This window comes from Pavona decussata, unplaced genomic scaffold, assembly GCF_977016875.1.
Source record: "Pavona decussata unplaced genomic scaffold, jaPavDecu1.1 SCAFFOLD_58, whole genome shotgun sequence".
Classification (NCBI taxonomy): Eukaryota; Metazoa; Cnidaria; class Anthozoa; order Scleractinia; family Agariciidae; genus Pavona; species Pavona decussata.
The window spans coordinates 490,389-514,869 of record NW_028145480.1 but is presented as its reverse complement, the minus strand read 5'-3'; the positions used below and the strand labels follow the sequence as shown (position 1 = coordinate 514,869).

Sequence of the window (24,481 nt, the reverse complement as noted above, 5' to 3'; positions counted from 1 at the left end):
ACCACACAACATACTGCTGTGAAGCTAACGTAAGGGTGTGTTTTGACTTTAATTTTAGAATACAGTTGTTATTTCCTTTCGATAGTTTTGATGGATTTTTTCCAGATTGTTTGACGTTTTCCTGTTGTTCAAAGATTAGAGTTAACAGCTGTGCTGTAGACAGGTTTGCCTACTTCCTTTATCCTTGGCTTGGGCCTCCTCGAAGGTTGAAATCAAGGCAAAACACTCAAGGATTTTATAAGCCTGATTAGTTTCCCTTTCGGTCTATTTTCTTAAAACAGTTGTGTTGTTCTCTCCTGTTAGTGTATTTTGGCGAAACCAATTCTTATCTCTGGTTGGGACCATCTGGCCTTGGTTGAATTACAGTCGCAAATATGTTTACAGCACACTATAAGGTAAGGCGTGATTTGAGTGATACTTGTAGTAAAGATGTAGAGTAGATGTAGAATTGAGTAGAAGTCTTAATTTACTTGTAGAGTAGTCTTAGAATGGAACTGAATAATTGTAGAACTGTCGTCGAGTTGTTGTAGTGAAGAACCAGTCCCTTTAAGAATGAAGAAGAGCTACCCCAAAGATTCCTGGTGCCTCTCCGCTGTGTCAAGCGAGTGTACAACAATACAAATAAACTCATTGTGAAGATCAGGGTGAAGATACATACGTCAGAGGTCGCTAATAAGCAACCTCGCTCCCAGGGCTTTTGGCCTTGGGAACGAGGTTGACTAATAAGCTGATTGCCAATCTCGTAGCCAGAGTCCTCAGGCTTTTTGGTCAGCCGGTGGGCGCCAGGAGAGACTCTGGAGAATTCGAAGAAATTTAAACTTTTTGATTGGCTGCTCTGTTTTAGCTCGGTAACGGCTTCCATTGTTTTACCGCAGAAATCCTGCGGTAATAAAATTGCAGTACCCCAGAGTTTCTCCTGGCGACCAACCGAGGACTCTGAGGACTCTGGGTACGAGATTGGCTGATTGAAGTCTGGCAGAGTACGGCAGAATGGGCCCTCTTAAATGGCCAATATTTGAACTAGTACGGGTAGTGTTCTTCCAGCACCGCAAAAAAGAGAGGGTATGTTCTAGTTGAAATATTGGCCTACACTAAGGCCCGGTTTTAAACGTCGAACTTAACATGTGCCGAACCTAACGCAAATTAGCAAAAACAACACCTTTGGCTTATTTACATTAGGTTTGGTTCATATAAAGTTCGACGTTTGAACTGGACCTAAGTACCTCAAAAGATTGGCCTATATTTCACAAGCTGTTACAAGGGTCTCGCGGCGACTTGAGAAGGCTTGGCTACCAAAGTATTCGTGACTAGTTCTCATTCTCCCTTAATTTATTTTGAATTTCAATTTGCCGGTAAAAGGCCATTTGACAGCCACAGCTTCGCTGGGACGAATCAAGAAACAAACAATCCTCTTGGAACAACACTGCTGCCAATGTAACCAATATGTTTCTCCAAGATGGTAAAATGGAATTCAGATCGCGTTCATTTTGGATCGAAGTGCTCGCCGAACTTTTAGCCACTCTTTTATTTCTGTTCATGGTTTGTGGAACAGTGTTGCCGTGGAACAACTCCCCGCCCTCTGTAATCCACATCGCGTTTAGCCATGGCTTAAGCATCGCGACTTTGGCAATGGCGGTCCTACATGTTTCTGGAGGACAGCTAAATCCGGCCGTGACAGTCTCTATGATGGCAGTGGGAAGAGTATCAGTGTTAAAAGCTGTCTTCTTCATCGCAGCACAGTGCACAGGAGGTAGGCGCAAATTAAATCTTTGAGGCTTGGTAACGACCAGCCAGAAAATTGATTAAAAAAGCAAAGATTATGTGGTAAATACTTTAAAAACAGCCATCACTATAGGAAAGCACTGATCAATAACTAGTCATTTAGATGGTCACACTTCAAGGCTTCATCGCCCCATGCAAAGACGCAAACATTAGTCGCGCTGAGCTCAAAGTTCGGCTTTGAAGCTTTTAATAGGCTTAGCCACCGGCGTTAAGAGAAAGAGGTTTAAACTTTTTAAGTGAATGCTCTCTCGTAAATTCTCCAAGGACAAATATGAGTTATTCCAAGATTTGGAAACTACAAGAAACAAATATCAGGGTTTCCTAATTACAATATCACAAACGTAGACGCACTGAATAAGGCGTACTAGGACTCTGCACACAATAAAGCCTTTGTGATATTGTTTTAGCAAGATTGCCGAAATTTCCAGTTCAACTTAGAAAAAAGTTAGCCATCTTCATTTTGTCAAAATAAACACAAAAAGAACTTCAACAACCGGGAAATGTTGCTAAGTAGTCTTCGTAAAGGGTTTTATTCCGACTCTTTAAATGACTCAATGCTCAATATTCACTGAAGGGTGAAAATTGGAAAAGGATATTGTAGCGTAACGGACAAGTGCATCACCTGACAAATTTATTTGCATCATACCACCATTGTCATGCAAACACGCTGGCTCAGTTCTTCTTTTCTTCTTCGCTTCATCTCCAAGCGTGACCTCATGTGCTTTAACGCGTTATTAGAACTAACAAGTTTGTCGAGACTTTTGGTAATAAGCCATGTTATCACTGAACTGAGCTGAAGCTGAAAAGTTAAGTCACAGAAAGTTTCAATGAACCATATTTGCCGATTTTCGGAGTTGCTGTTGGCCTTCCAAGACGGTAAGCTGGCTTTATTTCGCAGTTTACGAGACAAATTTGTTCCTCAGGGATCCGAAAACGGAGAAGAAATTACTTTTCAAGTGTTTCGAAAGTTAGAGGTGACATTTCGTTAAACAGAAATCTAGTTTTTCATTCCAATTAAAGCCGAATTTCTGAGGCTATAAAGCCAGACTTTCGGAACAGATATTCCCCCGAAAGGACCCGTAGGGTTCCGCCCAGGCTGAAGGCAAAGAAGCGATGGTTTTTGTCATCAGTTGCAGATCCGGGGTAAAAATGGAACAAGCCTAATCGGCCTCCTCAGTTAACTGTCTGTTATTGTAGTGCACCTGCCTTTACGTTTCAGAGTTAATTTAGCTGAACAGGAATTAAAAGTCAACACAAACTTTTGTCATTTCTTCTCGAAAAAACTGAATTAGTCTTAACACATTTAGAGCAACATTTGACCCTTTTGCGCCTTGCGCCCAAACACTGGGAAATCTATCACAAATAATCGGATTTAATGCGAAAAACGAACAGTACCAAAGAGAAGTACACCTCGGTACCTTACGATTGGAGTCTGTTGGAGCAAGAAATAAATTGATTCTGTGAGTGAAGGTGTTTCAAACACACTGAGCAGCAATATAGAATTATTAACGAAAACATGTTTCCTAAGATTGATAAAAAAAAGAGGAAACCTTGAGTGGAAACATGTTTCCTAAGATTGATAAAAAAGAGGAAACCTTGAGTGGCAAATTAATCTTTTCTACAAATAGACAAGGAAAGGTAAAAATTTTCGAATTGAGATCAATTATTGCGGATGACATTTCTCTTTCATTAAGGACTAATGTCATCTTCAATAATTAAGTACCTAATTTGAGGAAATCATTTAATTAAAGCCAGGATACGCTGAATGTAACTGTTCCTGAGCAATATTTAACTGACTGAAATTATGCCTTTCTTTTGCCATCAAACTTTGATTGATGTAAATTACCGAAATTATCGTGTTCTGTTTTTCCAGATACCCTTGCAGTTTCTACAAGGATTGTTTATTGTGATTTGTTTGCCGAATATTCAAGTCGCAGAAAGTTTTGGCGAACCGAAACTTATCTTTCGAATTTCCGGGTTGCTGTTGGCTTGCCGAAAATCTCAGCAGTTCTCGAGTTATTCTGCGCTCCAATTGCTGTTTTTGTCCCTACGAAAACAAGAACTGAAGAAATTCCAAATTCAAATGTTCCTAAGCTTTGAGTTGACACTTAATCAAGCAAAACACTAGTGTCCATCACAGTTAAGATGTTTCGATGCAGAGTTTGAGAGACCATACTTTTTTAACCGGTGATTAAGCAGTTAGTCTTCTTCGATATAGGTGGATTGCATTTCCGCCATGTTGGTGGTAAAAACAAAAGAAAATTTGCTCACATAGTTGGCATAAAAATGGAAGTTAACTCTCAGAGGAGAAAAATCTTATTGTTCCATACCACCAACATGGCCGCCGGATGTAATGTGCAATCAACCTATTGATCGATATGAACTTTACACCGGTTATTGACTTCGGACTGAAGTTTGTAATGATCGATACTTTGGTAAAATCGATATTGCCACCAGGTATCGTCCCACAAAAACTGTATCGGAAAAACATACATCGAGAAATCTGACGTGTTTAATGCCATCCGAACAATCTTGTTCCCAGGGTCCTCTCTCTTCCTTCTTCGAAAAAAGGATCCCGGTTGCAGCTGGTCACGTGACCGCACACAACAAACTTCACCCCAGTCGGGGTACTCTCGCTCAATTATTTTGTTCGCAAGGGCCGAACAGAGATTTTCAAGCGGACACGAAAGCAAGAGAAATGCAAGAGATTTGGTGCAGTTTCATGCGGTCTGCAAAAATCGTATATTTAGTAGAATCTTTCTAGAGGGAGGAATAGGGAGGATCCTGCGATCCGAACTGAAGAGAGATTTATCATCGCGTTTACGGCAAACGGCAAACGCCAGGCTGAAATTTTCTGTTTCAGTTGATGAAAAACAATGAAGCTTTTTTGGTTTAAGCTTATCTCCACCCAGTCGACGACAGCTATCGAACAAATACGAAAAAGAAAGAAGTGAGTACGAGAAACACAAGTTCATGCATTTTAGAACAAACAGCGGCTTGACGTTTCCCGTTTGGCATTAGCCGTAAACGCGAAGCTAAATCTCTCTAAAATTCGCAAAAAAGAACGGCTTGAGCCCTGGAGTTGAGTCCTTTATGCTCAAGTTAAATAATCTTTCCTTCCTTCTGTTTTCCAGCCATCTGCGGGGCGGCCATAGTTTACGGCATTACTCCTCCAGACGCTGTTGGTTCCTTAGGAGTCACGGCTCCAACAAATGGCGTCACCACAACACAAGCGTTTGTGATGGAGCTTGTTCTCAGTTTCATATTGGTGTTCGTAATTTTTGCTGCCACAGATCCCGGGAGGGGCATGACTGGATATGGAGTACCGCTGGCCATAGGAATTTGCGTGTTCATTTGTCTTATGCAAGGGGTGAGTAAATTAGACGTATTTTAGTCGCATAGAATACAATTAACGTTCTAGATGAAGCGGTTTTCAATTGATTGTCCGCGTAAAAACAAAACCAAACTAATTTTTTTGGCCAATCACAACAGAAGTAAACAATACGATGAACCAATCAGAATTCGTAGCAAATACATGCAACCGGCGGCAAGCGCGTGAAAACAAGTGCAAACAATTCGCGGTTGGTTTTGTTTCTCATTGATTGAGAAAGTGGTGCGACTTTGGCGAACGCCATAAAGCAGAACCAATTGCAAAGCAAATGGAAAATTACTTTCGACACTCAGTCCGTGTGACTATTTAGACAATTCACTACTCAAAGGAGTGCATTATTTTTTTTTTTGATTCTGTAAGGTTGAACTGCTGTTATTTGTTATGCGTCGAAACCACTGCTCGCCTCGAACAGCTGTAGCTAACTGCGAGCAGTGCTTATCTTCTCTTTGTATATGTTTAAATCTTTAATAAACTTGAAACTTGAACTTGTTTATATCCTACGATTACAAATACGACGTGTAAATTGGGCTTTAGCTTCGTTTTCATTCATTTTTATCTAACCACATATTTTGGCGTACTTGTAAGTTTTCTCAGTTATTGCTGACAGGAAGCATGTGATTATGGTAATTTCTTGCTGACACAACATAACTTGAATTTCAGATCCCATCATCTGGAGCCAGCATGAATCCGGCGCGCTCTCTCGGACCTGCGGTCATCATGAACTCGTGGACAGACCATTGGGTGAGTTATTAATGTCTATTAGTTACCCCCATTACCCTTGGCTTAACTTTACAACTCTTCTACGAAACCTGGTGATATGGAGAGTATATAAATATATGGCTATGGTCTCATTTACAATGAGATTCCGTGGCCATTCATCGGATAAAGTAAATCCAGAGTTTTGATTGGCTCATCGGCCGTGTGATATCAGCCCTTTATAATTAACATATTCGACGAATAGCACCTATTAAATCTTCTTCTGGGCCCGGTTGTTTAAAGCCCGTTAGTCCGATGCACTACTATAGCAAATGTGGCTCGTTGTAAACCTTACCTAGTTAGCGGTAATCTCTCTTTTTCACCACAGCTTACGTGCTATGAGTTCATCAGAAATTTGCCAGTTCATTTTCGCTACGAGTCATGTATACAAACTGAGAAAAGACCGAGAAGCAAAAAAATAGCGTTCTCAGTTAGCTTCATTTAAGAAGGAGAAATAGATGATAAGAGGGGGGATTTACAACGCAGGTTGGTGACGAGGAAGCCTGAATGGAATCCAGGAGCTGATGAGGTCCTATTTTTCGCCTACCTTGTCGCACTAACGAAACGAAAATCTTTAGCACTTTTTTACACCCATTTTGAACTGGTGATCCTTGTAATCTGATTCGCTCTCAACAGTGCGATTTATTTCTAAATTGCACCATTTTTTTAAAATCTAAATTGCATCCTTTCTTTAGCCCATCAAAATGGAAATGAAGTAACAAAAATAGAATGTAATATTGACAATAAAACTCTGTGAATTCAAAACAGGTATAATAAAGTGGTAATTGAACTTTGTGTCGTGCAATTTTGGTCTGAAATCATGCTTGTGATTTCAAATCGAACTCGCGCTGCGAGCTCGTTCGATTTTGAAATCGCGCGTATGATTTCAGGCCAAATTGCACTCCACTCAGTTCAATTATTATTATTAAGCAAACTGTCTTTGTTATGCTAAGGACATTTCCTTTCTGTTAATTAAGGCCATATCTACGCTGATGTGTCTTCAAAATGTAGCAATCTCCTTTCTGAGTTAAAATGATCGAAAACGAATACGTTTGGACAGGTCGTAAGACGATCCATCGAAAAAGGCCCTAGGATTGAATCTTCAAGCCAATTCTTGTATCAAGAAATCACGTGAGCTCAAAGGATCGAAACAAGCGATATAGTTACGAAAATATCGATATTTTTCAGAGAAACCTACTATCGATGAAACCGCTTTATGGGATAGATATCGGGGCCTAATATTCGGCGGGTTTGGTGTTCGAGAACGTAAACAATATGCGAATAAACAGAAAAAATCCCACAAGAAAAAGTTGTAGCTTTAGGGCATAGTTAACAATATTTTGTCTTTGTTTCTCAACAGATATATTGGGTTGCTCCCATCGGTGGCGGTCTCCTTGCAACGTGTACCTATCATTTGTTATTTGCAAAGAAAAGAACCAATCGGAATACGGCAAATGACGATTACACCATGGAGATGGTGGATGGTGATGGTTCTTCAAAATTCATCGTTTCTCAAATGTGAATACAGCATACTACATTTCACTAGCTGAATGCAGTCCGTTTATTGTAAAACTTGAATGAGTTGGAATAATAGCATAGTAGATAAAATAGCGAGAAATCATATTTTCGAGCGACGTTTTCGTCGACGTTGCCGTCGTGGTTGTTTGAGGTCCCTTCAGTTATCGGAGTTCAGGAATCAACCAGTAACATAAATCTGATCAGTTTAGCCCAATTATGTGTCGCTTCTCAGTCACATTCAATATAATTGTATATAATAGTTGGCCAAAGTTGCTGTAAATCAATCCACACAAACAAAAAGAGCTAACAAGTAACACACTTAAGTTTGAAAGCTGGGGTGCTTACAATTTATGCAAACAACCCGGATGGAAATTTTCGGCATAAATAGGAAATGATTTAGCTTGTCTTAACAGAAGATGGATAACATGAAAAATGTATGAACATCAGCCGGCTTTAAATCCTAAAAGCAGCAACAAAAAACAAGTGCATCACTTTGACCAGAAGCCCATGATTTCAGAAGTACTGCAAATGGAATGATGCGTACCATTTGATTTTCCGGGTTGCATAGAGTGCAAACCTGAAACCGTGAGGAGTCTGGTACGAGTGAGGGATTGTGGGATCGTTTTTTTTGGCGGGGGGGGGGGGGGGAGGGGGGACACGGAACTTTTAAAATGGCAGTGGCAGTCAGCTGTGGAGGGTGGCTAGTTTAGATGTAACGTACAAAGTAAAACGCCGAAAATTGTTTTATAGGTTAGGAATACTGAATAAATTTCAAATCACAAAAGTACAATTGGGTGAACTTATTTCAAGTTTCAAAATAATTTTCTCCCTAGAATCTACGACTCGTTTTTTAAAAAAGTTGGAGATGTTCACCGGTATAATATACGTTCCGCGAGATCGAACCAAAATGTGTTTATACCTGGGCAAAGATCCAATTATGGCAAATATAGCGTAACAATTTTGGAACACCATACCTCAAAGGGGAAGTATCACGAGAATTTGATGTCATTTGAAAATCCAAAAACGTTTGTCTGTCAACAGAAACAAGAAAATAATTGTCTAGTTTTGTTATAAATTATCACCCCAGTCAAACAAAACTGTCGATTAGTGCCTCTAGTCAGACAGAGTAGGTCGGAATAGATTGAAATTTGAAAAATGTGAGGCTATTTTTTTTCAAGTTCTCGCACTGTTGTTTCCAAAATACGCTAGAACAGATCAAGAGATGTTACTTTCAAGAATTGCGTTGATTTCTTTCCTCTCGTTGTTCTAGAATTATTTTGTAGCTAAGTTAAGGTCTTATTTTACCATTTTTAAGAAAAAAGGTCAAAAACTCCATGACACTTCCCCTTCAACTGAAAATGCTGAATCTCCCTTGTGTTTTAGAAAGAAACTTAATGCCCATTTGCTTACATCTGAAGCCTGAAAACGACTTCTTAAACCTATACATTTGTTCGACTCCCGATTTTTCTTTCTTTCATTTAATTTGTCCTCTTTCATCTATTTGCTCATTTTAGTTCAATCCTTCTTTCCATTAAGTAATGTTTGCCAAGTAGATTATGAGTAAACATTATGGTAAACGTTTGGTTCCTAGACTAGGTGTGAGAAATTTTAATAGCCCACTGGGTTTTCGTTCATAGGCCTACGCATTTCTTTCTTGTATATTTATTGTATTATCGTCACAATGTTTTAGAAACGTGGAAATAAAATAAATCCGAAACTTGAAACCCGAAAAAGGCCATTAGCTGCTTTTGTAGACTGAAATACGATTAGTTGTACCGTCTCTGCTATCGTAAATCATTTGCTCCGGAATAAATCTTTCAAAATGTTTTATGAATAAAAAAAATCCATGAAAGCAAACACTTCTGGTATCTTGTCTTGCCTATTTACACGGTGAACATTAAAAGTAGTAGGCCGTCAAAATGACAAAAAACGGAGAAGTAATATTGCTTTCAAGCCAATCGCGAGAAAGATCAATTTGTCACAATTGTAGCTGCTCTCAAGCGGCCTAGATATAAATTATAATGAATTTATTTTCATTTCACGGCGATTTCGACAAAGAAATTTCATTCCGGATCCAAACATGCAAATGTTGGACACGCTCGCGCTTCGAAAGCGCGAATTTTGGATTCGCGTTGCGAGCGAGTTTTTTGCCACAACCATGTTTGTTTTCCTGGTTTGTGGGTCGACGTTAAATTGGCAAAACAGCGCGTGTACAGTTCTACGTATTTCGCTAACTGCTGGTTTAAGTATAGCGACGCTAGCGATGGTAACTGGGCACCTAAGCGGAGGTCTTATAAATCCGTCAGTAAACGTAGCATTGATGGTGACGCGTAAAATTTCTATCCTGGAGGGGATCTTTTATGCAGTGGGTCAGTTTTGTGGAGGTAGGTATATTTTGAACATGTCGTGCATGAAAGGGTAATAACATTGTCGAAAATACTTCAAATTGATTGCTTTAAAGGCAGCCTACTGATAAAAATCCAAAGAGTCGGGCTCTCCTTGTGAGATGTTGCTATAACTAGTGAGACCAAGCTTTACATGTTGTGTAGGCAGGATTCGGCTGTTCATTTATTGAGTTTAGTTTATTCTACCGTGCATGCATAATACAAGAAAATTAAAGACGTTACCACGGGAAACTGATACCTAAGGAAAGTTGCAGTGAATAGAAACACTTAAGCCTATCTGATTCGCACACTTAAGATCGAGTTAAAGCCACCGTAATTTTCGCGAATCGAGGTTTCATTTCGCGCAATGGTTACAAGACAAAAAGATGATATATCAATGATATATCGCTTTCCGCTTCACACTTAATCATGAAAAACACGTGAAAAGCATGTCATTATTTAAACAGTTCACTTCGGCAGCTGATAAACTTTCAGTCGTCAAAGACGGAGAGTTACTGACAGTAGTAGAAGGATGTTTAGTTTTCATGCCTGAAAGTTGAGAGATTTTTCAGCTTAAGATAAACATAACGTTAATTCATTTGTTTTTGACTGTGCTATATTTCTAAATATTATTCACAAGAATCCTCACCTCCTAATCCCGCCTTTAAAATGTAAATAAAGTGTGAAGACAGGAGTGCTTCATTTATTTTATAAGAATGGCCAAAATTTTAATGACACGCTAAAGAATTATTGTGGCTAAGAACCCCATTTTCTCATTTGTGTTGAAAATAAGCAATACTTGTTTTCGTCTGTATGAAAATCCTGATAGTTTACGATACACTGACGATAGCTCGAACAAAATCCAATAAATGAAAAAAAAAAAAAAAAAAAATGATTCGGCTTATTGAATTCACGGCGAAGTGACATACATGTAATTTCGGACTTTATGTCGGCAACATCACTCACACTCTGATAGATTTACGGGAAATTCATTTTAATACATTCGGTTTTCAAATTAAAGAAAAAAAAAATTACCACGTTTTTAAGACAAAAAATAGATGCTTGCTCAATGCACGGCGAAATGACACATCAGTGTAATCTCGGACTTTATGTCGGCAACATCACTTACAGTCTGATAGATTTATGGGAAATTCATGTTAATCCATTCGGTTTTCAAATTAAAGAAAAAAATGACCGCGTCTTTAGAACATCTTAAAGCTCCATTTGTCAAGACATTAAGGCAAAAGGAAATTTTTTAGACTTAGCTGCTCTCATTATAAATAAATAAATGAAATGAAAATTCTTGATGCATCGTCAAACCCTTTGTGAGTTGACAAAAAATAGAAGAAACACATATTGTCTGAGAGAATCAAGTTTACCTCCGGCTTCCGTTTTTTTTTTTTAGCAAGGGTTACGCAGTTTGTTTTTAATTTAATGGAATTGTCGTCTTGCATAATACAAACAGCTGCCAACAACTCTACCAATTGTCTTTCTGTGTATGAGGGAAATAAATAAGCTGACATCTGTAACCAGGCCACTGCAGTAATTAAACAAAGAGCTGAAAAGTTGGTAATAACGCCGGAAACATAACAGGCTATCTCCGATTGGTGGCTGAGCACAGGACACCCAATTTTTTTGCCTCAAATTTCTGCAAGGCTGATCGGACTGCGTACACAACTTAACACGACAGCGACATGATAGAGACCAAACCGAGAATCAACAGAATGCGGCAACCGTGGACAGCTGTTTCGAGCTGGGTGGCTCTCGTCAGCACGGTGTAGCACAGCAAAAAAGTAGAACACCAACGTGAGTCGAGTGGTCTACCAAATGCATGTGGTGGCCGATTTCGGATGGGCCCAAATTCAGACATCCGTCGAGTGCACAGGCAACCCATATTTATCCTTCGCATTTCCGGCTCGTCAAATGAATTTCAAGCCCCAGAAGAATTGACAAGAATTACAGTAAAGCAGTACAATAACAACGCCGCCAACAAGCAATGAACTTCAATTTGAAAGATGAATGTAGAATCGATTGCTCCCTCTTACCTGAACTGCATTCGAGATTGAAGGTGACAGAAAGTTAATGACAGATGTCTCTTCTCTCTTGTGCAATATATTTCTCAAGATTTTTCGGACATGTGTTTCAAGCAGTGTAAATAAAAAGTTTTAGCACATCCCAAACAACTCGATAATGTTTTCACTCCTTCTACTTGGCCACTCAAACTCCGGATAGTATTTCGTATTCACCTCCTCTTCAGTAAACAATTGTTATTAACCTGCAAGAGCTTCGTAATAAGTATGAAATGTTGCTAGAGGTTTAGTAAGTCTTGTCAATGTGAAAATTTTATCTTCGAGAGTTTCTGAATCATTACAAAAATCCAATATTGGAATTTTATCGACGGTAGTTTATCAAGCGATGTAACCTTTTTGCCTTCCGAGGTTGTTTTTTGGCAAACTATTTACACAGTCGTCTTCTTACACTTTCATTAAAAATAAACATCCCATGCGACTCTGATAACCAATTTCACAGATGCCACTTCTGTGTTAAATTGGCTCAATAAATTTTATCATATCATAATATGCACTGGCCGCAAATAACTTATCACAACCATACTTAAATAATTGCATTTTTCAACTTTCCAATATTTCTCAGGCGCTTCCTCACGAACGAATTTCTTTGTTAATTGACGCTTCCTGAAGAGGGCTATGCGCTATATTTTTACTGTAGTAACGCTTTGAAAATCAAAAGGACACTTTTTCAACAACAGTAGTAGAGGAAACAGTTGCCATGTCTAATTCACGGAAACTATTCGAATAAATGTTTCGACAGCCGAGTTCTTTTCTTGTGTCTTAGACATGATTGGTAATAACTTGTTATGATTAAGTTTATTTTCTTTTTAAAATGGAGGTAATTCGTACATGGGAAAAGTATTCGTACATAAATTTAGCGCAATTATAGACGCAAAAAGCAGGAAAACAGTGAACTCCATTGGCACTGCTCCTATAAAACTATCAATAGCTTATTTTTTGAATTCTTGCTCATTAGCAATAGAGCCAAAAATTAAAATTCAAGACAAATCTCAAATTTAATTTCTCAAAATACCACAAGAAACAAACGACACCGTAGTATTGATCCAAAATGTGCTCAATTGCTTTCAATTTAAAACTTAAGGTTGCCTTCAGTCATTCTTTCGAGAGGCTATTTTTATAACTGATTCAGTGTCGAAAAAGGCTCAGTCCATCATATGGTGAAGAAGACACAATAAGAGGATGGTATGACTGTGGTTTAACTTGGTTTTTTAAGACGTCTCAGAACTTTTTTGAGGTAGTATAGAATTTTAGTTAACGTTCTGTTGGCACAGTGGCCATGCTTTTAAGAAGACAAACTTTGTCTTGTTTTGAGACCCAAAGTTATAAACATAGAAAGATAAGGTTAAGTGATCATCTTCATAGGAGACCCAGGAACAGATAGTCGGGGCGAGAGAAAGCCACAACAGTCAAAACGGGCGGGAAAAAATTTCGGCAAAGAAATCCCGCCCTTTTGCCTTACCCAGGCCACAACTTTTATCCTTAGGTGTCAGTTGCTGGGTGATCGTAACTCCCGTTATTTATACATTCAGTCACTTTGCTGTCTGGTGTAATTACAACATTTCCTTGTGATATTATTTTCTTATTCCATCAACAATCCTTTTTCATTCTATGTATTTTTATCAGGTATTTTAGGCGCAGCGCTACTGTACGGTCTGACACCCCCAGAAGTACGAGGAGGACTGGGAGTGACCGCGCCTGCGCATAACTTGAATGGTGCCCAGGCCTTCGGAATCGAGCTATTCCTCACGTTCTTGTTGATTTTTACCATATTTGGCGCCACTGATCCCGGAAAGGAGCATCGCGGATATGAAATACCGCTTTCCGTTGGATTGTGCGTGTTCATTTGCCATATGGTCGGGGTAAGTGTATTAAACCTGACGACAACGTTATTTTACGGTAAGCACATAACAGGGAAAACATTTTATGAGCGACAACACTAAGGGATATTTTGCAGGGACAGATGACTTGATGTGCGTATATGAACTCCTCAAACGAAGGAAGGACTTGTCTTGAAGACGAGTTCTTTCGCGTGTGGTGAACGTTACTGCCTTTTTCTTCTTCTCTCACCAAATCTCACTTCAGTTGTGCTTTTTGGTTTCTCTGTAAAGGTTATTCTAAATGGCGTACAGACAGTCTTGGCTAAACAGAACATCAACAGTGGTTAGACATATCTGTAGACAGATTGTTGACCTGACGTCGTCTGAGATCATTAGATTTTTAACCATGGGTCTCCAGCCTTTGGCTTTCACAAGTGACCAGAGGGTTCCTTAGACCTGTTAATACAAAACTTCTGATGGGTGAGGTTATTTCTCTTTCGCTTTGCAGATTCCTTTCACTGGTTGTAGCATGAATCCTGCGCGCTCGTTTGGTCCAGCCCTGATTATGAATTCTTGGGCACACCATTGGGTAAGTGAACCCCCTTCCAAAACAAACTTTGTACCATTAGGGCACGCCTTGCAGTGACAAGGGTTGGTGTATGTAAACCGAGTGAACGTTGCCCCAGTGAGGTGTACGTTTTAGAGGAACGGAAGTACTACCAGGACAATTCGACTTGTTTAAGAGATGTTTGCATTGGATTGCAAACTAAAATACTGTACACCTCAAGTTTATTAAGTCTGTTCTATTGTACGTTTACACAATAATCGCAGCCAAAATGCAAAATTTGGACGTTGCAGGGTATATTACACAAAGTACTTTTAGCGGAATTTGTACAACTTCAGGATTGCGTCATTGTGTAACATTCTTGGACAAATTAAAGCGCTGCGATTAAAGGGAAAAGGGATGGCGCAGTGGTGAGAGCACTCGCCTCCCACCAATGTGCTCCGGGTTTGATTTCCGGACTCGGCGTCATATGTGGGTTGAGTTTGTTGTTGGTTCTCGTCCTTGCTCCGGGAGGTTTCTCCGGGTATTCCGGTTCCCCCTAGCCTCCCATGCACGCAGTCGTTTTTAGGGGACTCGTAATACGAGTCCCCTAAAAACGACTGCGTGGAAGGCTAGGTTCCCCCCTCTCCTCAACTGAAAACCACTATTTCTACATTCCAGTTCGATCTTGATTATTGTCAGGCACTTTACCATGAGCCTCTGGCTCGGGAGATTGCGCTAGCACTCCCCGTGTTATTGACATCAACTACATTACTTTTACTTTAATTAAACGTTCGTTTACTTGGGTCATGATTTCTCCAGCCTGCGAGCAAGCTCCCAGAGGGGAGGAAATTGTCCGTTCTGTGCAATGAGCCAAAAACATCCAAAAGTTTTACGTGCTAATTCTCTAAGGTTGAACATCCCAAGCGAGAAAGGTTTGAAATTACAGATACTCGTAGTCATTTTAGTGTTGTTTTCCATTTAGGTTTACTGGGTGGGTCCCATACCAGGCGCAATAGTGGCAGCATTGCTGTACGAGCACGTTTTCTCTGCAAGCAAAGCAGCAGTAACTCCGGATTGATCAGTGACCCTCAAGAGGAGCTCAGCTGTGGAAGGACGAGCAAATGAAGTGACTTCTCTCTTGTAGCTGATAGTAGAGACCTCCCGAGTCTAGTTCAAGTACGACTTCGAATATGAAATTTGACTTCAAGTTTTTAGCGAAGTACTTAAAAGAGATGATATCCCAGGAAACGTTATTTTACTCTTTGTGAGCGACGAACTTGATGCAGCTGCTTTGAATGATGACAACTAAGCCCTTTTGTGATTCCGAAAAGACGAGGTGACCTCATTTCGAGGACTTGTTTTCGTCACTACGTCGTTCTCCCAAAGTTTGTGGTAAAATGACGATTACTATATCGCTTTCACGCCCAAATGACACTGGCTCACGAACGCGTACTCTTTATTGAAAAAAACTCGTATTCGTAAGGTCAAGAACAGAAGCCACATGGCTGCAACAGCAGCGCTTCGTGAACTACGAACCAGATGCCGTGGTCATTTCTTTTTTTTACTGCTGCCTGATTAAGACGTCAAAATTCAAACTATTTTAAACTATTTTAAGTATGTTGGATGTTTTTTGTCGCATGAACCTAGTTTAATGACCTTAACTCCCACGAGTCTCCTGTAGCTCAGTGATAGAGCATCTGAACTAGTAATCGGAAGGTCTTAGGTTCGACTCCTGATAGGAGCACTCGGATTTCCTTTTTTCGAGTATGTGTCATTTTGTATAATACATCATTCTCATTATTTTAAATTTTGGCTTGCATTTGAGGTAGTTTCTTGCGAAAGTAAGGGACATAAAATGATTTCTTTTCCAAAGATAATTGAAAAACTAAATATTTTGTCTTGAAAAGATTGAGTCTCAGCTGAGGCAAGGAAACAATTTACCACGGTTATCAAAAGTAACCGAGAATAGGTCAGAATAGAATACCAGAAAACGCAACAAAACAACAACAACAAGTACAACAACAACAAAAAGAAAATGAAAAAAAAAAGTTAGGTGAAGGAAAGTCGGGTGTTAAAACAAGAGGTTTCGTCCCCAAGGATGACTATCACCACGGAATTCAAGGAATTTTCAGAGAAGATTACCGTTAATAACTAAACGAGAATCATCTGTACAAACTGAATATTAAATATATTTACACTACATAAAATGACAATATGTACATTTTCTATGGGAAGCATTTAAGACAATCCTTCTCTCATTCTCGCATTGGACAAATCTTCCCTTACGACAGGTAGATTACCCTACTGTCTTGAACAAAAGTCCAAGATACCACTCGGGCTTTTTCGTTCGGGATAGGGGGGGGGGGGGGGGGGTGACTGTCTTTGCTGACGATCATGTATGTCATTAATGGCTCCATCCTCGGAGACCTAGACGCTGATAGCCGGGACAGGGCGAAGATTTCACGGGCGAAATCGCCACTAACGAAGTTTGAAAGACGTCTTGTAGCCTTCGCTAGTCGCGATTTCGCCCGTGAAATCTTCGCCCCGTCCCGATTGTCTGCCTGAGGATGTAATGACACGCTAGCTGCATTTTCATTGTTCTCCTTCCTTGAGTCGTTGTAGTGAATCTTCTAGAACAGTTAAGCAGCTTTGGAGAGTTTGTAGCTCGGTCTGGTTTAGAAGACCTGTGTAAAAGATAAGAAAAAATAGATAAAAAAATTGGTGACTTTCTTTCAGAAAACTGCTGTGCTTCGTATCATTTCAGTAGCCTCATTCGCGATCGTTTTACCCTCCCCTTAGAAGGACTGCGCGGGGAGGCTACCATTCCAGTCACAAAATTGTGGACAACCAGTTAGCTGCGTCTTTCCGCTACATCTGTACTTCCCCGTAAAATTTAATGTAACAGGATTGCCTGGATCAATGAACCATGGATATAGAGATTTGCATTCTCGTTAGCCTTATACCAGCCGCAGGTCTCTCCTTAACAAAACCGGTGGGCCTTAATGCTCAACCGAGATCGGTCTGACCATAATTCAAAATTTGAAAAGACTTGAAAATTGCGGTTATCACTCGATTTTGATCAGTTGATTGAAGGACTAGGAAGGGCAACGATGATGATGACGACGATATCGATGATGATAACGGTACCCAAGCATGTTCTTACCGGAACGACTCTCATTTCTTTTAGAGATTTTGGCTTTGCTTTCATGGCAGATTTGACCATAAGAAGACTTGATTGTCCCTAAGCCTTGAAGCAACTGAAAAATATCACGAAGAAGATAAATTGAGTAGCACATATATGTTGCGGTTCAATTGTATCCTTGGTTTCAATTTTACTTTCCATTTTTCAAACTCATTATCATACATTGCCATACCCAAGAACAACAGGAAGATAAAATTTAAACCAAGGATAACATTGAACCACAACATATATACCATTTGAACAAGTAAACGCATTCAATAGATGAGTAAGTAAATGAATACTGATGCCTAAAGTCTGGTTTTCAATAGCGACGCAAGCACAGACGCAAACACAAGCGCAAGCATAAGAATGATTATTTCACCGTGAAAACGACCTCGACACAAGCATAAGGATCAAATTTTTTCCTTTTCTTGTGCTTGTGCTTGCGTCGCGTTCGTTTTCACTTGACATAAAGCTCTTATGCTTGTGCCTGTCCTTACGTCGCCAGTGAAAACCAGTCAAGAATGCATTACCAAGATAAGAAGGATATATTTCCGTGGTTTTCATGAAGTGAACAGGGCTTAGACCTTATTCTAAGAGGCTGCACTGTCTTCTGCCATTTGTTAAGGGTTCTTTGACCACCAAAAAAAATATGTAATCCTATAATATTTGGCCGGTGAATTTTCACGCGCACGGACGACTTTTTCAGTTCTACGAACTGGAAAGGGAAAAGTCTTTGTGTGAAAACAGGACGAACACGATTTTCGACGTAAAATTCGTTTGATTTTGTGATTGTTTCAACAGACGGAGAAATCGAAAGCATAATTTAGACGATTTTTCCGTTGTCCAAAATCGTTTTCGTCCCGCTTTCACACTAAGACTACAGTAATTGTCGGTATGAGATGACCTCTTCGTCTTAAAAGTTATCCCTGCGTTGACGGTCTTCTAGCGCGAAAACGGCCCAGGTTTTAATGCTCCATGTCTTCTGTGACCTCTAAGCAGCCTAACAGGCGTAACCGGGGAGAGTGATGGGGAGTTGGCGTAGCGAGAAAAAGTAAGAGAAAAAAGGGGGCCTGGGGAGGGGGAGGGAGAAAAAACTCCACCCCAGACTCTCCCCTCTTCCCAGGCCCCCTTTTTCCTCTCAATTTTCCTCGCTTCCCCTTCCCCTCCCCTTATTGCGCCTGCTAAACAGGTTATATGTCCTCTCTCGCATATAAGGTTCACTGTGCTCTCTTGAAGCGGCCTCGATTTCATCACAGTACTTATGAAGTCTGATTCCAATTGCCCGTCATCTATAGCTAATCGATTTTCTCGTTGTCCAATCAACAAAACAAAACCCCTGCCATAACAAGACTTTGCTTATTATTTCTCACCTCCGTGTATTTCAGTAAAAGTGAATGGACTCTGCTGAACGCTGGTCCCACCTCTGCAACCAAACATAGCATTTATATATTTTTACACTTTCAACCATTCACCTATTATCTTATTACAGGAAATTTGTGCTTGTGCTACATTGTGATTTAGTTATTTAAAATTAACGCGACTTAAATTCACGCGAATAGGCCATTTTACAGTAGTGTGCTAAGTGACCTGGCATTGGATTGGAAGCGAGGCTGGGGGTGACCTTGTTTTGATACAAACCGCACTGCTTTTCATATGTAGATCATGCTGTTCTTATGCTAACTAGTTGCATTTACATATGAAAAGCAGTGAGGTCTGTATCAAAACAAGGCCACCCGCAGCCTCGCTTCCAATCCAAGGCCAAGTCACTAAGCACACAATTGTAAAATGGCCTATTGTGGGGTACATTTTAGTCTGAAACAATGAAATTGGCGCGGACTAGAAGGCTGAGTTTCCATATGAAGGAAAGGAACGCCACCGCAGTCTCGTGCTCTATCAAGAAAGAGAAAGCCAACTGAAATGAATGCTGATAGATACAATCGTAATAGCAAGAGCCAGCCTGAAACATCCTAGACGATGCATTTGAAAGTTGAAATATGCGAGATAAAAAGAACTGCTGTTTAAATTAAGCATTGCCCACGCTCAAGAATTTGAGGGAGAAAAACAGAAATTAAAGTTGAGGTATTTATTGTTGATGACGTGTGAAGCCCAGCTGAGTCTTTCTAAAAAGCACACCCAAATGATCCCACAATCCTTTACTCGTACCAGTCTTCTCACAGTTTCCGGAGTGGAGATTACGCAGAAGTGCCCTAGCCTGTGAGCAAGTTCTCTGTTAGGTCAGCTGCGAAAGGATTATAGGCGAGCAAATTGAGCCATGAGAGGATTGCGGTGGGGTCCCAATCCTCTCGCAGCTGACCTAACAGAGAGCTTGCTCACAGGCTAGAAGTGCCCCCAAAGAATGCGCCCTATACTATAGTTGTTGGGAGACGTGTGGCAAGGAAGTGAAAACACCACAAAAGACAACTGTGTACATGTCAGTTGGTGCCCTACTGAGCTAAAAAACAAGGGGGCTTGAAATTTTTTATTCATTATACCTGACAGTGATGGTGCTGGTCTTCTGCACCAGGGCTTCATCTCAGTTTCAAAGCAGTGAAGAAATCCAGACACAACTTGAGCCATGGTGGTGAGGGATAAGGATAGAGTTTTACTCACTTTCTCAACTGTGATAGCATCAGCATTGCATAAAGGAGCCTAGTGGAAAAATGTAAAATCACTCAACAAGCAATGTTCAGAGAAAGTTATAATTTCAAACTGCAACAAATAACAATCCCGTAGACCTTTTTGTGATCTGTTTTCTTTTCATGCCTTTTTTTACTGCAACAGTCAAATTTTTCATGCGCTTGTTGCTAATTTTATTGAGTCTAAGTACACATGTGCATTAAGACACTAAGATGAACTGTAGGCTGATCAGAATTAAGATTTTTAGTGTGTTAATTTTGGGTTTCCCTTGGGATTTTCCAAACAAGTGAATTTTATAATGTATCCCATCCAATCTTGAAGATTGCAAAGGCTTTGGGTTTGAAAATCCACAACAACTTTGACAGAAGAGAAAAAAATTATCAATCAACACAGAGAGGACAGATGCATTAGAAAGCTGATGTCAATTTGTTAATTACATGAACATGAAAGACTGGGTCTGCTCTTTAAAGAAAGAGCCTCACAGTGACCATGAGGCTTATGGCAAGTTGAACTTGACAATTCGGTTAGCTAAAAGCGTTAGGGATCAACTAAGAATGATGGTATCAAGAAGATACAAAATGAATGATTATCATTTCGGCATCCTAATCAGCTGTACTCTTCAAGATGTAGACTAATATAAGAGGAAGAGACAACTCTCCTGGACCCAGTTACTTGAAAGCCGATTAACATTGATCCAGGATTAAAAATTAACAACAGTTTTCATCTTGCAGAGTAAAATGATTTTAAAGGCAAAGAAAGGTCTTAGTTAAAACTGAGGGACAAAAATGTTTTGGAAGAATTTTTACTGATTAGTAATTACACTCGAATAACAATAACTCAAGATTAGCTTGATCGAGCTTTGAACAACTGAGCCCAGGGCTAGAGGCCAAGAGAACAGATGCGTATCATACATTTTCTCTCAGTTCATCCAGTTGCTTGCTCTGTTCTTCCAATTCACTGGCCAGCTTTTCTGTAACAGACATCAACTGTTTTTCATCTGGTATTCTAGTATGAATGAAGAAAAGAGTTTGGACTTAACTTTATAAACAACACCACAGAAGAAAACTGAAAAGGCTGAGTACAGTGCATAACCGTCTTATGTCGAATTTTAGGTCGATATTTTGTTTTGCTCAAAAATGTCTGAATTTTTGCGATGTGGCCTCCAATTTAGTAGTACATACATACATACATACTTTATTTATTCCAGAAGCAGACTATATATACAAATAAAACTAAGAAGAAAAGTACTTCTAGAAAAGGAAGTTTGGAGGTTAGCCCTATGCGAAAACTCCCTCAAATAAAAGAAAAACAAAAATAAGTATACATAAATCGAGATCTTTAGAGTCAAATATTCAAATACATTTTGAGCTTAGATTTAAAATGCTTAAAGCTATCAGCTTCCACTATATCACCAGGTAGTTCATTCCATAATTTCACAGTTCTAACGAAAAAAGAATGTTTATAACAGTTAAGTCGTGCTGGTTTCACATAGAGCTTGTATTGATGATTTGCCCTTGTAGACCGAGTTGTGGCGAAATCATAAAAGTCTTCAAATTTTAATTTAGGACAAAAGAACCTAAAATTAAAATGATTTCAAAAATTTTCACACACAGTGCTGAAGTTACTTACTTTTTTTGTTCAAGTCCTGATATAGATTTGATTAAATCAGGAGGGAAGAGCTGAACTTTGGACCTAAAGATATCCTGAAGGTCTTCTTGTCGGCACAGTGCATCAAAGAAATAACAGTCATTTTTGAACTGGTCTTCCAATGAGAAATGAGCTGCAGACAAACTTAAATGACAAAAATTAGTCAATCAAAAAAACAAAATAACGAACAATAAAATAAATGGTGTATACTGTATGCAACCAAAATGGATACATGTAGTTCATTTAGCAGAGGTCTTAACATTTAAGACCTCTGCTTTTCTGACATTATAACTAAAACCTGATTCATTGTTTGTTTGTTCTAATTAAGAACAATATCATGGTACAATGTTAATGTTTTAAAGTTAGTAAACCAACTCAAGTACCAGAGTGAGGCATTGGCAATAGTCCTTACCATTGGTGACATAATTCTTTAGCAGAATTCCTGTTGATTCTGCCGTTTATTTGTGCATGTAAATGACATAATAGGGAGAAACTTTTAGTGTTGACAAAGTTCTAGTCTCATTACCTTGCTGTCCTGACTGGTGTTGTAAAACGGACTTGGCTTGATGTTTCAACGGTGCTAATGAGATCTAAAAGGTTTTCCCAGAACACAGCTTGTTTGTTTCTTGACTTGTTTCCCTAAAATGAATACATGTAGTAAATAATTAACATCATGAACTTCCAAAAATACATCCTATGGGAATTGAATTACAGTACTGCCCTACATGTATCAAATGGCTACATTAGTTCAAGGTCTTTACCGCAAGTGGCAAATGCCCCATGCTTGGGACCAAAAGCTTGATGTTCAGCTCCTTACTGCAGAGTTGACATAGTCAATGTCCCTAATTAAATTTACCTGTATCAGTTCAATGTCGTCACCTTTACAAAGTCCTAAAAGATGGCTTGCAAACAGCAGCTCTGTAATTTAAAATAAGACTTCATAAATAAATATTAAATATGTAATATATCAAACACAAGGAGGAGTGTTTCATCCAATTTCAAAGCACTAAGACGTTGGTTGAAAAAATGAGGTGCACGAGAAGCACTTTTTTTACAATTTGTTTGAAAACTTGATAAGAGGTCCTGCAGGGGGATGCCATGTTTTGCTTGTCTCCAAAAGACCATTTCAAAATGCCCTGTGTAAGTCTTTCAATGTTATTTGATGTCACTATCAGAAATTCAAGAAAAAAGCACATTCTTAAAGGGCTCTAGTCAGCCACACCTTTCTTTTTGTTTATATGCCGGAGTTTGGCTATTATATTTTATTCGGAGCATGTTGAAATGAACAAAATCACTGTGAAATTATTAAAGATAATGACACATAGTTTCAGGAACACAACTTACAGCAAAGCAATAAGATTTCGCTTCACCATGCAATGTCAATGATTTCGATAGCATCGAAAATGGCGGAGGCGGACTAGGGTCCTTTAAATGAGATAATAAGGAAAGGTTTAAGCCATCTCATGGCCTTTAAGTGTTTGTTTAAGTGCAAAGGTAATTCCCTCTTTTATTATTGGCCTTGACACTGTAGTTAAAATAATAAACATCTAAATTTCACTGCTCCACCTACTGTAGATGGATCTCATTGTTATCACTGGTGGTGTTTCCTCTCTGAAGGTTGTCATTTGTGGCCATTTAATTTCAATTGCTGTTGCTACCCTTTTGTCTATGGCACTTGTTGGAATTTACTGCTGATTAGTTTGACAAGACAATGTCTCATGACTGTCCACTGATTATTTTACCTCAGTCTGTGTTTAGACAATGCAATAAATAACCTAGTACTCACTTTGAATTCTGGAGTCATTTCGTCCTAAAACTTTGCTTTGTTGGTTCTCCAGCATGTTGTAGATAATTGGATCAAACCTAACATCACAATGATAATTTTTATAATAATATTCATTAGCCACTGAAAACAAAAGTTTCAACAATGGAACCAGGGTTACATGTACATATAAGATAGTTAGTGTTTATTAAAGGCATCTTTAACCTTTAAATAAATCAGTTGTCACTAACAAGCTAATCTGGAGATAAAGGGTCAGCGCTTGCAAGTGAAGAATTGGAAATAGCAAATATGGGCACAACAAACATAAGCTTAAACAAACTATTTTAATATTTAAAAGTAACTATAACAAGAAAAAACAAAACAAAAAAGACCAAATAAATAAATAAACACATTGGAAATATTATAATAGAAGAAATTCTGCACGATGTGTCATTATGGGATTAGCATGCGAGAAATGCTGGGGTGAAACTCGCTACAGATCCGGAGTTCACATGCAAAAGCGCAAATTATGTTCACCGTCGATCAAAAACTCATCTCCCAATAAGACATCGATATCTCGAGCTTACTTTGCTAAACTCCACTGCAGAAGTCTCAGCCTTGGTTCTCCAGGTTTGAACAACAGCTCCTCTATCCACGAATCTTCAACACCATCTAAATATGGACAACCAAGTTCCTAACAGTGGGAGAAATAGAATTTGGAATTTTAAGATCAAAGATCTACAGTACGTTCTGGACAACTGAAGTTCCGTTCCAAGTTCCGTGATTTTTTCATTTTCAACTTAAAGTAGACGTATTGATGGTACACTTATAGAAAAAATATAATTTACGTGTACATTAGATGAGGATTTTTACCTCCAATCTCGATCGAAACTGAACAAGTCTGTCTTTCCCCGCAGCCGCCGCCATTTTTCAAAATCGCTTCTCATAAAGCATCATGGGACTGGT

General features: G+C 39.2%; 3 protein-coding genes across 5 annotated transcripts; 2 read left to right on the top strand and 1 right to left on the bottom strand.

The window, feature by feature from the left end:
• LOC146479477 (aquaporin AQPAe.a-like) lies at positions 1-8,293 on the top strand. 2 transcript variants are annotated; one of them, XM_085110342.1, is made up of 5 exons: positions 1-205; positions 252-1,750; positions 4,917-5,152; positions 5,834-5,914; positions 7,290-8,293. In XM_085110342.1, the coding sequence occupies exons 2-5, from the start codon at positions 1,444-1,446 to the stop codon at positions 7,449-7,451; spliced, it is 786 nt and encodes a 261-aa protein (XP_084966468.1). In that variant the 5' UTR covers positions 1-205; positions 252-1,443; the 3' UTR covers positions 7,452-8,293. The 2 variants fall into 2 exon arrangements, with proteins under 2 accessions (XP_084966468.1, XP_084966467.1); XM_085110341.1 differs by having other exon boundaries at positions 1-1,750.
• On the bottom strand, positions 3,464-24,477 carry LOC146479475 (HAUS augmin-like complex subunit 7). Of its 2 annotated transcripts, XR_014864843.1 has the most exons (12): positions 24,389-24,463; positions 24,103-24,209; positions 23,540-23,616; positions 22,610-22,671; positions 22,280-22,392; positions 21,736-21,897; positions 21,018-21,111; positions 19,962-20,118; positions 18,840-18,892; positions 17,449-17,542; positions 16,506-16,969; positions 3,464-3,829 (listed from the first exon to the last, which is right to left on the bottom strand). XR_014864843.1 is itself a non-coding variant. In XM_085110339.1 (11 exons), exons 1-11 carry the CDS (start codon positions 24,440-24,442, stop codon positions 16,878-16,880), a joined length of 1,065 nt encoding a protein of 354 aa, XP_084966465.1. In that variant the 5' UTR covers positions 24,443-24,477; the 3' UTR covers positions 16,829-16,877. The 2 variants fall into 2 exon arrangements, 1 of the variants encoding a protein (XP_084966465.1); XM_085110339.1 differs by lacking the exon at positions 3,464-3,829 and having other exon boundaries at positions 16,829-16,969; positions 24,389-24,477.
• On the top strand, positions 9,364-15,393 carry LOC146479476 (aquaporin-4-like). The gene is made up of 4 exons (XM_085110343.1): positions 9,364-9,831; positions 13,545-13,780; positions 14,247-14,327; positions 15,268-15,393. Exons 1-4 carry the CDS (start codon positions 9,528-9,530, stop codon positions 15,361-15,363), a joined length of 717 nt encoding a protein of 238 aa, XP_084966469.1. The 5' UTR covers positions 9,364-9,527; the 3' UTR covers positions 15,364-15,393.
• Positions 24,478-24,481: the final 4 nt, after the last annotated feature.